The sequence below is a fragment of the Danio rerio genome, chromosome 4, assembly GCF_052040795.2.
Source record: "Danio rerio strain M-AB ecotype USA chromosome 4, GRCz13ab, whole genome shotgun sequence".
In the NCBI taxonomy this organism is placed as follows: domain Eukaryota; kingdom Metazoa; phylum Chordata; class Actinopteri; order Cypriniformes; family Danionidae; genus Danio; species Danio rerio.
Window position 1 is genome coordinate 66,144,299 of NC_141024.2, and position 12,459 is coordinate 66,156,757.

At 43.7% G+C, this 12,459-nt stretch overlaps 1 protein-coding gene across 2 annotated transcripts in view; it reads right to left on the reverse strand.

Annotated features, from left to right (window-relative positions):
- Window positions 1-12,459, reverse strand: part of LOC137490822 (NLR family CARD domain-containing protein 3-like) — an 81,695-nt gene that overhangs the window by 13,747 nt on the left and 55,489 nt on the right. For both annotated transcript variants that reach the window (XM_087249813.2, XM_087249814.2), the window contains one exon: window positions 889-1,062. In XM_087249813.2, coding sequence (XP_087105939.1) covers window positions 889-1,062 — 174 coding nt within the window. The remainder of the gene's footprint in view (window positions 1-888; window positions 1,063-12,459) is intronic.

The window sequence follows — 12,459 nt, forward strand, 5'->3', positions numbered from 1 at the left end:
TCGCGCCGATTCCGGCGCGGATGCGCAGCGTCGGCTCGCTTACGGCCGCCGCATCTGGCCCGCTTGATTCGGGCCGGAATCGGGCAGTGAGTCCACAGGCATCCGGCCCGAGTCCGGCAGCCGAAGTTGGGCCGAGGGGTAAGTCTCCGGCAGGCGACAATCTAGCCGGAACTGGCCCGAGTGTATTTTGCTATCTGGGTCATAACATAAATGAAGGACCATTTCATACACGTTGCCTTGCTCCTTTTTCACACAAGTGATTGTACCTTTCTTTTGGCCTTAAATGGCCCAAACATGGACCCTTTGACTGTTGGGAACATATTTGTACCATTTTTACCCTTAAATGGTACATATAAGTATCTTAGGGTGCTACTTTGAACCATTGAGGGTACAACTTCACCATTTGTACCCCAAGTGTTCACAAATGTACCCCAACCGTACCCTTTTTTCTAACAGTGCAGAAACATCTTTGTTATGTCCACATTGTGAATGTAAATTGATATTGTTTATTTTCTTCCTGTTTATAGTTTTACTCCGCCCTTATTAAAGTGTGATAAAGGACATTCTGTGTCTGTGAAGTTCATGAGGGAGAGTTTAACTTGCTGTTAAAGTATACACAGGACGTTATTTGGAGAACAGTACACACACATCTCTGAGCTGATACTGTACAGTTCTTCAGCAGAAATGTAGAGAACAAGTTTCACTGCTCAACTACAATGCTGAAACTGTACAGTGTTAATATGAGATATAATATCATGCTTAATGTGAGAACTGCCCCAGTGCACTGACATATTTAACAGCTTTGATTCATATCTGGACACTAGAAAAGCAGTGAAGTATCAAAGTATCTGTATTCACAATAAACAAGGCCAGTGCTGCTCCACATACTTGAGTTTGTCCAGTGTGTAGTTTGGATCCTCCAGTTGTTCAGAGAGCAGCTTGACTCCTGAATCTCCTGGATGATTGTAGCTCAGATCCAGCTCTCTCAGGTGTGAGGGGTTTGAAGTCAGAGCTGAAGACAGAAAACCACAGCCTTCCTCTGTCACCATACAGCCAGACAATCTACAAACACAGCAATAGTCCACATCACACAGTTGGACAATCACACATCTCTTTGTGTTGTGAAGATGCTGACTGCTGTTTCTGCTCATGTCAACAGCAGTGATGAACACACACATCCTGATCAGCTCTCCATATTGATCACATCAGCAAACACACACACACACACTCAACAAGGACTCGACATCATCTGTAGAAGTTTATATCAATATAAATAAAATATTACCCCAGCACATTTGGGCTCCACATCTAGTAATATTTAAGGGCTGTTCACACAGAATTGTTGAATGTTGACACCCACAGACAGACACAACCTGGTAAAGTTTTCAAACAGTGAACTGAGACTGCAACTATTAGTGAAATCTATATTAAAGGGCCATGAAACCCCCTCGTTTCAGCAGGGTGTTTTCACACCTCTTCTTTGGAAAAAGTCAGAAAAGTGGGCGTGTCCAGCTCTGTTTAGGGGGGAGTGTCGGAGGAACTAAAGTGGGAGGGTGTGGGAGTGTCGATTTGGGCACGCGCGAGTTTCAGAGTCAAAATACACACACACACACACATACACATACATACAGGAGAATGTGATAGTGTTTAACCTACATGGACATCTGTAGTCGAATTATTAGCCAAATTATTAAATGGTGGACTTTAACTGCAGTTTGGCAATTTCATTCAGGGAATTCATTCACGCCCCTCGCGACACACGAGATATTTGATTCGAGGAGCTGCTCTAAGCGTGCATTTTTCATGCAATGTTTTATACCGCACGGCGAATGAGAGAAAAAAACCCTCTGCATTTCCCAGAAACTTAGATGCACACGACAGGTAGTGTCAGAAAGCCGCGCGTGTTATTCCGGTCACTAAATGCGGTAAAAACCCTACACGAGGTTAAAGTTCTGTTGTGGTGCTAACGTGTTTACACTCTGTGCAATAGTTTGTTAGATACGAACAAACTGAATAAACAAAGAGCACTGGTCGCTCACTTACCAAATCTGTAGAGACAGGACAATCACCAGCAACTAGAGCCGCGTCTTTATGAAGAGAATACTACAAACGATTCCAGATCCCAGCGTTTGCAGATGAGAACAGCTCTCAGGTAAACAATAATCCTCCTTGGACACGTAAGTTATTGTTGTCGCGCGTCGCGTACACTGTAATCCACACGTGAGTCTGAGCTCTCACAGAGAGAATATGAAAACGAAACTTAACTGCAGCAAACTATAAAAGCAACACTTCACGCTTGTTTTGCTAACACAACGTGGCGTCTCTGTCCTGAAAACACGGTGATAGTAATGAATATTAATGAAGTTGCACAATAGAGTGCGCTGATTGGTTTGACCCAAGCCTTACTCATGCATTAATGCAACACACTATAAGACGTAATAAGACTCACTCTGGCACAGACGTCCAGTCTGCACGCTGGAATACACGCTATTATGTCATGACCGTGACGCAGCTTCAAAAATTTGTTTCAAACAGGAAGTACGAATTTGCTTAAAATAACGCAAAAACAACCAGTTTACACTTTTTAGTGAAATATAGGTGTCCTAATAGTGTTTTTAGCAGTGTGGGACACATATACGACTGTCAACAGCTCAAAAAATGTGTTTTGGTGTTTCGTGACCCTTTAAAGCTCTTCAAATATGATTTAGATTTACAGTAATTGTTTTTCATGTTTAAATCTGATCTCTCAGACTCATTCAGAAATGATTATTAAATGCTGGATTAATGCACAAGAGAGTTTGGCGAACACGTTTTACACCATTTCAAATATATATTATATGTGCGGCTGTATAAGTCACATACAGCGCTCAGCATAATGGAGGACAGCCCATTCTGAAAATCTATATTTTCCTCCATTTCTCAGTCAATATAGGCAGTGTATTCTGCTGCATTTAAACAGAACACATTTATTAAACTGATTTATTTATGAACATCATATTTTAGACACCAAACATATTCAGAAATTAAAAGATAATGCAATTAAATTCAAGCTAAATATTGCTAAAAAAAAAAAAAACTACTAAATTTCAGCTAAATGTTTTGTTAATTTTCCTCTTTTTACATTTTGTATTTAATAATTTTCTATAACACATAGATTTAAGTGCACTAGTTTTTGGACTGTTATTAGGGACCGAGCACAGAACGGTGCAAGGCCCTATTGGAATTGCTCCGTTTATTAGGGACCGAGCACCGAAACGGTGCGTATGCCCTATTGGAATTGCTCCGTTTATTAGGGACCGAGCACCGAAACGGTGCGTAGGCCCTATTGGAATTGCTCCGTTTTTTATTATTATTATTATTATTATTAGGGACCGAGCACCGAACGGTGCAAGGCCCTATTGGAATTGCTCCGTTTATTAGGGACCGAGCACCGAAACGGTGCGTAGGCCCTATTGGAATTGCTCCGTTTATTATTATTATTAGGGACCGAGCACCGAAACGGTGCGTAGGCCCTATTGGAATTGCTCCGTTTATTATTAGGGACCGAGCACCGAAACGGTGCGTAGGCCCTATTGGAATTGCTCCGTTTTTTATTAGGGACCGAGCACCGAACGGTGCAAGGCCCTATTGGAATTGCTCCGTTTTTAGGGACCGAGCACCGAAACGGTGCGTAGGCCCTATTGGAATTGCTCCGTTTATTAGGGACCGAGCACCGAACGGTGCAAGGCCCTATTGGAATTGCTCCGTTTATTATTAGGGACCGAGCACCGAAACGGTGCGTAGGCCCTATTGGAATTGCTATGTTTATTATTAGGGACCGAGCACCGAAACGGTGCGTAGGCCCTATTGGAATTGCTCCGTTTATTATTATTATTATTATTATTATTATTATTATTATTCTTCTCTCCAATGAATCGCGATTTAGAGGGGCTAAACATGCCCGAAAACTCACGCAACTTTGCACACGCCTCAGAAGTGGCGAAAATTTACGTTTGTTAAGGGCTTCGGAAGTGGGCGTGGCAAAATGACTCGACAGCGCCACCTAGAAAAATTAAACGGACGAGCCCCCGATCCACGAATCACGCACATGCACGAAAATTGACACACACCTCAAACATGCCAAAACATACGAAAAAGTCTCTTGGAGCCATATCTCAAACCCAACAGGAAGTCGGATATTTTTAACTTCCTGCGGCGAAAAAGTGGCGTTTTTGCCATTTCCAGGCGTTGTACTTTAACGAACTCCTCCTAGGGATTTTATCCGATCGACACCAAAATTGGGTTTTGTCATCTAAAGGCCTGAGCGATGTTAAATTGCGAAGCTTTAGAGTTTTCGTCGATGGGCGTGTCCGTGGCGGCCTCGCAAACTTTGACGATTCGCCACAAAACAGGAAGTCGTTATAACTCAGGCATGCATGATCCAATCTGCTTCAAATTTCACACGTTTGATAACAGTCTTGACCTGAACACATTTACATGCCGATATCCAGATGCAGTTATAGCGCCACCTGCTGGCCACAGGAAATGACATGTTTTACACTGTAACAAACTCCTCCCACAAATTTTATGGTATCAGCACCAAATTTGAGTGGTGTCATCTGAAAAATCTATCGGTGATATATTGTGAAGATCTAGAGTTTTTGCAGAGGGGCGTGTCCGTGGCGGCATGACAAACCTCAACGCTTCGCCATGGAACAGGAAGTCCTTATAACTGAACCACACAAAGTCCGATCAGCCTGAAACTTCATATGGTTGATAAAAGTCCGTCCCTGAACACATCCACATAACAATATTGAAGTGGGCGTGGCAAAATGACTCGACAGCGCCACCTATAAAAATTAAACGGACGAGCCCCTGATCTACAAATCACATACATGCACGAAAATTGACACACACCTCAAACACGCCCAAACATACGAAAAAGTCTCTTGGAGCCATATCTCAAACACAACAGGAAGTCGAATATTTTTAACTTCCTGCTGCAAATAAGTGGCATTTTTGCCATTTCCAGGCGTTGTATCTTAACAAACTCCTCCAAGGGATTTTATTCTATCGACACGAAAATTGGCTTTTGTCATCTAAAGGCCTTGGCGATGTTAAATTGCGAAGCTTTAGAGTTTTTGTCGATGGGCGTGTCCGTGGCGGCCCCGCAAACTTTGACGATTCGCCACAAAACAGGAAGTCGTTATTACTCAGGCATGCATTATCCGATCTGCATCAAAATTCACATGTTTGATAAGAGTCCAGACCAGAACATGTTTACATGCCAATATCCAGATACAGTTATAGCGCCACCTGCTGGCCACAGGAAAAGACATGTTTTGCACTGTAACAAACTCCTCCCACAAATTTTATGGTATTAGCACATAATTTGAGTGGTGTCATCTGAAAGCTCTAGCGATGATATATTGTGAAGATCTAGAGTTTTTGCAGAGGGGCGTGTCCGTGGCGGCATGACAAACCTCAACGCTTCGCCATGGAACAGGAAGTCCTTATAACTCAACCACACAATGTCTGATCTGCCTGAAACTTCACATTTTTGATAAGATTCCTCTATTGAAGGCATCTACATGCCAATCTTGAGTCACAGTTATAGCGCCACCTGCTGACAGGAGGAAGTTTGGCATAAATGTGTGATTTTCTCAGGTTCTTTATATATATCGGCTTAAATTATTATTGTTCGCTGTTCTCTGTCATCCTAAGGCCACCGGGCGGCGGTGAGCCCGGGTGCGAGGTCCCTATCATCGCTGCTTGCAGCTTTAATTCTTCTTCTTCTTCTTCTTCTTCTTCTTCTTCCGCGGAATGAATCGCGGTTTTGAGGGGCTAAACATGCCCGAAAACTCACGCAACTTTGCACACGCCTCAGAAGTGGCGAAAATTTACGTTTGTTATGGGCTTCAGAAGTGGGCGTGGCAAAATGACTCGACAGCGCCACCTAGAAAAATTAAACGGACGAGCCCCCGATCCACGAATCACGCACATGCACGAAAATTGGCACACACCTCAAACACACCATAACATACGAAAAAGTCTCTTGGAGCCATATCTCAAACCCAACAGGAAGTCGGATATTTTTAACTTCCTGTGGCGAAAAGGTGGCGTTTTTGCCACTTCCAGGCGTTGTATTTTAACGAACTCCTCCTAGGGATTTTATCCGATCGACACCAAAATTGGGTTTTGTCATCTAAAGGCCTTGGCGATGTTAAATTGCGAAGCTTTAGAGTTTTTGTCGATGGGCGTGTCCGTGGTGGCCTCGCAAACTTTGATGATTCGCCACAAAAGAGGAAGTCGTTATAACTCAGGCATGCATTATCCGATCTGCCTCAAAATTCACACGCTTGATAAGCGTCCTGACCTGAACACGTTTACATGCCGATATCCAGATACAGTTACAGCGCCACCTGCTGGCCACAGGAAATGACATGATTTACGGAATTATAAACTCCTCCCACAAATTTTATCGTATCAACACCAAAATTGAGTGGTGTTATCTGAAAGCTCTAGCGATGATATATTGTGAAGATCTAGAGTTTTCGGAGAGGGGCGTGTCCGTGGCGGCATGACAAACCTCAACGCTTCGCCATTGACCAGGAAGGCTTTATAACTCAACCACACAATGTCCGATCTGCCTGAAACTTTACATGGTTGATAAATGTCATCTCTTGAACACATCCACATAACAATATTGAAGTGGGCGTGGCAAAATGACTCGACAGCGCCACCTAGAAAAATTAAATGGACGAGCCCCCGATCTACGAATCACGCACATGCACAAAAATTGGCACACACCTCAAACATGGCAAAACATACGAAAAAGTCTCTTGGAGCCATATCTCAAACCCAACAGGAAGTCGGATATTTTTAACTTCCTGTGGCGAAAAAGTGGCGCTTTTGCCTTTTCCAGGCGTTGTATTTTAACGAACTCCTCCTAGGGATTTTATCTGATAAACACCAAAATTGGGTTTTGTCATCTTAAAGCCTTGGTGATGTTAAATTGCGAAGCTTTAGAGTTTTCATCGATGGGCGTGTCCGTGGCGGCCTCGCAAACTTTGACGATTCGCCACAAAACAGGAAGTCTTTATAACTCTGGCATGCAATATTCGATCTGCCTCAAAATTCACACATTTAATAACAGTCCTGACCTGATCAGGTTTACGTGCCGATATCCAGTTACAGCTATAGCGCCACCTGCTGGCCACAGGAAATGACATGTTTGACACTCTAACAAACTCCTCCCACAAACTTTCCCGTATCAGCACCAAAATAGAGTGGTGTCATCTGAAAGCTCTAGCGATGATATATTGTGAAGATCTAGAGTTTTTGCAGAGGGGCGTGTCTGTGGTGGCATGACAAACCTCAACGCTTCGCCATGGAACAGGAATGCCTTATAACTCTACCACACAATGTCCGATCTGCCTGAAACTTCACATGATTGATAAAAGTCCTCTCCTGAACACATCCACATAACAATATTGAGTCAGTCATAGCGCCACCTGCTGGCAGAAGGTAGTTTGGCTTGTAACTCGGCCACACAATGTCCAATCTGCCTGAAACTTCACATGGTTGATGAAAGTCCTCTCTTGAGCACATCTACATAATAATATTGAGTCAGAGTCATAGCGCCACCTGCTGGCAGAAGGAATTTTGGCTTGTAACTTGGCCACACAATGTCAGATCTGCCTAAAATGTCACATGGCTGATGAAAGTCCTCTCCAAAACACATCTACATAATAATATTGAGTCAGTCATAACGCCACCTGCTGGCAGAAGGTAGTTTGGCTTATAACTCAGCCACACAATGTCCCATGTGCCTGAAACTTCACATGGTTGATAAGATTCCTCTCCGGAAGACATCTACATGCCAATCTTAAGTCACAGTTATAGCGCCACCTGCTGACAGATGGTAGTTTGCAGTATAACTCAACCACACAAAGTCCGATCTGGCTGAAACTTCACAAGTTTGATAAAAGTCCTCTCCTGAACACATCTACATAACAACATTGAGTCTGTCATAGCGCCACCTGCTGACAAAAGGCAGTTTGGCTTATAACTCAGCCAAACAATGTCCGATCTGCCTGAAACTTCACATGGTTGATAAGTTTCCTCTCCTGAAGACATCTACATGCCAATCGTGAGTCACAGTTATAGCGCCACTGACAGGAGGAAATTTGGCATAAATCTGTGATTTTCTCAGATTTTTTTTATATATCGGCTTAAATTATTACTGTTCGCTGTTCTCTGTCATCCTGAGGCCACAGGGCGGCGGTGAGCCCGGGTGCGAGGTCCCTATCATCGCTGCTTGCAGCTTTAATTATTATTATTCTTCTCTCCAATGAATCGCAATTTAGAGGGGCTAAACATGCCCGAAAACTCACGCAACTTTGCACACGCCTCAGAAGTGGCGAAAATTTACGTTTATTATGGGTCTCGGAAGTGGGTGTGGCAAAATGACTCGACAGCGCCACCTAGAAAAATTAAACGGACGAGCCCCCGATCCACGAATCACACACACGCACGAAAATTGGCACACACCTCAAACACACCAAAACATACGAAAAAGTCTCTTGGAGCCATATCTCAAACCCAACAGGAAGTCGGATATTTTTCACTTCCTGCAGCGAAAAAGGGCCATTTTTGCCATTTCCAGGCGTCGTATTTTAACGAACTCCTCCTAGGGATTTTATCCGATCGACACCAAAATTGGGTTTTGTCATCTAAAGGCCTTGGCGATGTTAAATTGCGAAGCTTTAGAGTTTTCGTCGATGGGCGTGTCCGTGGCAGCCTCGCAAACTTTGACGATTCGCCACTAAACAGGAAGTCATTATAACTCAGGCATGCATCATCCGATCTGCTTCAAATTTCACACGTTTGATAAGAGTCCTGACCTGAACACGTTTACATGCCCATATCCAGATATAGCTATAGCGCCACCTGCTGGCCACAGGAAATGACACGTTTTACATCGTGACAAACTCCTCCCACAAATTTTTTCGTATCAGCACCAAAATTGGGTGGTGTCATGTGAAAGCTCTAGCGATGATATATTGTGAAGATCTAGAGTTTTCGGAGAGGGGCGTGTCCGTGGCGGCATGTCCTTATAACTCAGCCACACAATGTCTGATCTGCCTGAAACTTCACATGCTTGATTAAATTCTTCTCCTGAACACATCCCTATAACAATATTAAAGTGGGCTTGGCAAAATGACTCTACAGCGCCACCTATAAAAATTAAACGGACGAGCCCCCCCTCTACGAATCACACACACGCACAAAAATTGGCACACACCTCAAACATGCCAAAACATACGAAAAAGTCTCTTGGAGCCATATCTCAAACCCAACAGAAAGTCAGATATTTTTAACTTCCTTCGGCAAAAAAGTGGCATTTTTTTTATAAACTCCTCCCACAAATTTTATCGTATCAACAACAAAATTGAGTGGTGTTATCTGAAAGCTCTAGCGATGATATATTGTGAAGATCTAGAGTTTTTGCAGAGGAGCGTTTCCGTGGGGGTATGACAAACCTCAACACTTCGCCGTGGAACAGGAAGTCCTTATAACTCAACCACACAATGTCCGATCAGCCTGAAACTTCACATGGTGGATAAAATTCCTCTCCTGAAGACATCTACATAACAATATTGAGTCACAGTCATAGCGCCACCTGCTGACAGGAGGAAGTTCGGCATAAATCTGTGATTTTCTCAGGTTCCTTATATATATCGGCTTAAATTTAGGTTGTTCGCTGTTCTCTGTCATCCGGGGGCCACCGGGCGCGGTGAGCCCGGGTGCGAGGTCCCTTTCATCGCTGCTTGCAGCTTTAATTAGGGACCGAGCACCGAAACGGTGCGTAGGCCCTATTGGAATTGCTCCGTTTATTATTATTATTATTATTATTATTATTATTATTATTATTATTCTTCTCTCCAATGAATCGCGATTTAGAGGGGCTAAACATGCCCGAAAACTCACGCAACTTTGCACACGCCTCAGAAGTGGCGAAAATTTACGTTTGTAATGGGCTTCGGAAGTGGGCGTGGCAAAATGACTCGACAGCGCCACCTAGAAAAATTAAACGGACGAGCCCCCGATCCACGAATCACACATACGCACGAAAATTGGCACAGACCTTAAACACACCAAAACATACGAAAAAGTCTCTTGGAGCCATATCTCAAACCCAACAGGAAGTCGGATATTTTTAACTTCCTGCGGCGAAAAAGTGGCGTTTTTGCCATTTCCAGGCGTCATATTTTAACGAACTCCTCCTAGGGATTTTATCCGATCGACACCAAAATTGGGTTTTGTCATCTAAAGGCCTTGGTGATGTTAAATTGCGAAGCTTTAGAGTTTTCGTCGATGGGCGTGTCTGTGGCGGCCTCGCAAACTTTGACGATTCGCCACAAAACAGGAAGCCGTTATAACTCAGGCATGCTTTATCCGATCTGCCTCAAAATTCACACGCTTGATAAGCGTCCTGACCTGAACATGTTTACATGCCAATATCCAGATACAGGTATAGCGCCACCTGCTGGGCACAGGAAATGACATGATTTACGGAGTAACAAACTCCTCCCACAAATTTTATCGTATCAGCACCAAAATTGGGTTGTGTTATCTGAAAGCTCTAGCGATGATATATTGTGAAGATCTAGAGTTTTCACAGAGGGGTGTGTCCATGGCGGCATGACAAACCTCAACGCTTCGCCATGGAACAGGAAGTCCTTATAACTCAACCACAAAATGTCCAATCAGCCTGAAACTTCACATGGTTGATAAACGTCCTCTCCTGAACACATCCACATAACAATATTGAAGTGGGCGTGGCAAAACGACTCAACAGCGCCACCTATAAAAATTAAACGGACGAGCCCCCGATCTACAAATCACGCACATGCACGAAAATTGGCACACACCTCAAACATGCCAAAACATACGAAAAAGTCTCTTGGAGCCATATCTCAAACTCAACAGGAAGTCGGATATTTTTAACTTCCTGCGGCGAAAAAGTGGCTCTTTTGCCATTTCTAGGCGTTGTATTTTAATGAACTCCTCCTAGGGATTTTATCTGATTGACACCAAAATTGGGTTTTGTCATCTTAAAGCCTTGGTGATGTTAAATTGCGAAGCTTTAGAGTTTTCATCGATGGGCGTGTCCGTGGTGGCCTCGCAAACTTTGACAATTCGCCACAAAACAGGAAGTCGTTATAACTTAGGCATGCAATATTCGATCTGCCTCAAAATTCACACATTTAATAACAGTCCTGACCTGAACAGGTTTACGTGCCGATATCCGGTTACAGTTATAGCGCCTCCTGTTGGCTACAGGAAATGACATGTTTGACACTGTAACAAACTCCTTCCACAAACTTTCCCGTATCAGCACCAAAATAGAGTGGTGTCATCTGAAAGCTCTAGCGATGATATATTGTGAAGATCTAGAGTTTTTGCAGAGGGGCGTGTCTGTGGTGGCATGACAAACCTCAATGCTTCGCCATGGAAAAGGAAGTTCTTATAACTCAACAACACAATTTCCGATCTGCCTGAAACTTCACATGGTTGATAAAAGTCCTCTCCTGAACGCATCTACATGCCAATATTGAATCTGTCATAGCACCACCTGCTGGCAGAAGGTAGTTTGGCTTATAACTCAGCCAGAAAGTGTCTGAACAGCTTGAAACTTCACATGGTTAAATAAAATCCACTCCTGAAGACATCTACATGCCAATATTGAGTCTGTCATAGCGCCACCTGCTGGCAGAAGGTAGTTTTGCTTACAACTCAGCCCCACAATGTCTAATCTGCCTGAAACTTCACATGGTTGATTAAAATCCTCTTCTGAAGACATCTACATACCAACATTAGGACAGTCAAGCGCCACCTGCTGGCAACAGGAAGTTTGGCTTATAACTTAGCCAAACAACGTCCGACCTGCCTGAAACTTCACATGGTTGATAAGATTCCTCTCCTGAAGACATCTACATACCAATCTTGAGTCACAGTCATAGCGCCACCTGCTGACAGGAGAAATTTTGGCATAAATCTGTGATTTTCTTGGCTTCTTTATATATATATCGGCTCAAAATATTATTGTTCGTTGTTCTCTATCATCCTGAGGCCACCGGGCAGCGGTGAGCCCGGGTGCGAGGTCCCTATCATCGCTGCTCGCAGCTTTAATTATTATTATTATTCCGCCCCCTATCGGGGCACTTTTGAGGGTCTAAACATGCCCGAAAACTCATGAAAATTTGCACACACACCAAACGCGGTGTAAATAGCAGGTTGATATGGGTCTCGGAAGTGGGCGTGGCAAAATGACTCGACAGCGCCACCTAGAAAAATTAAACGGACGAGCCCCCGATACACGAATCACGCACATGCACGAAAAATGGCACACACCTCAAACACGCCAAAACATACGAAAAAGTCTCTTGGAGCCATATCTCAAACCCAACAGGA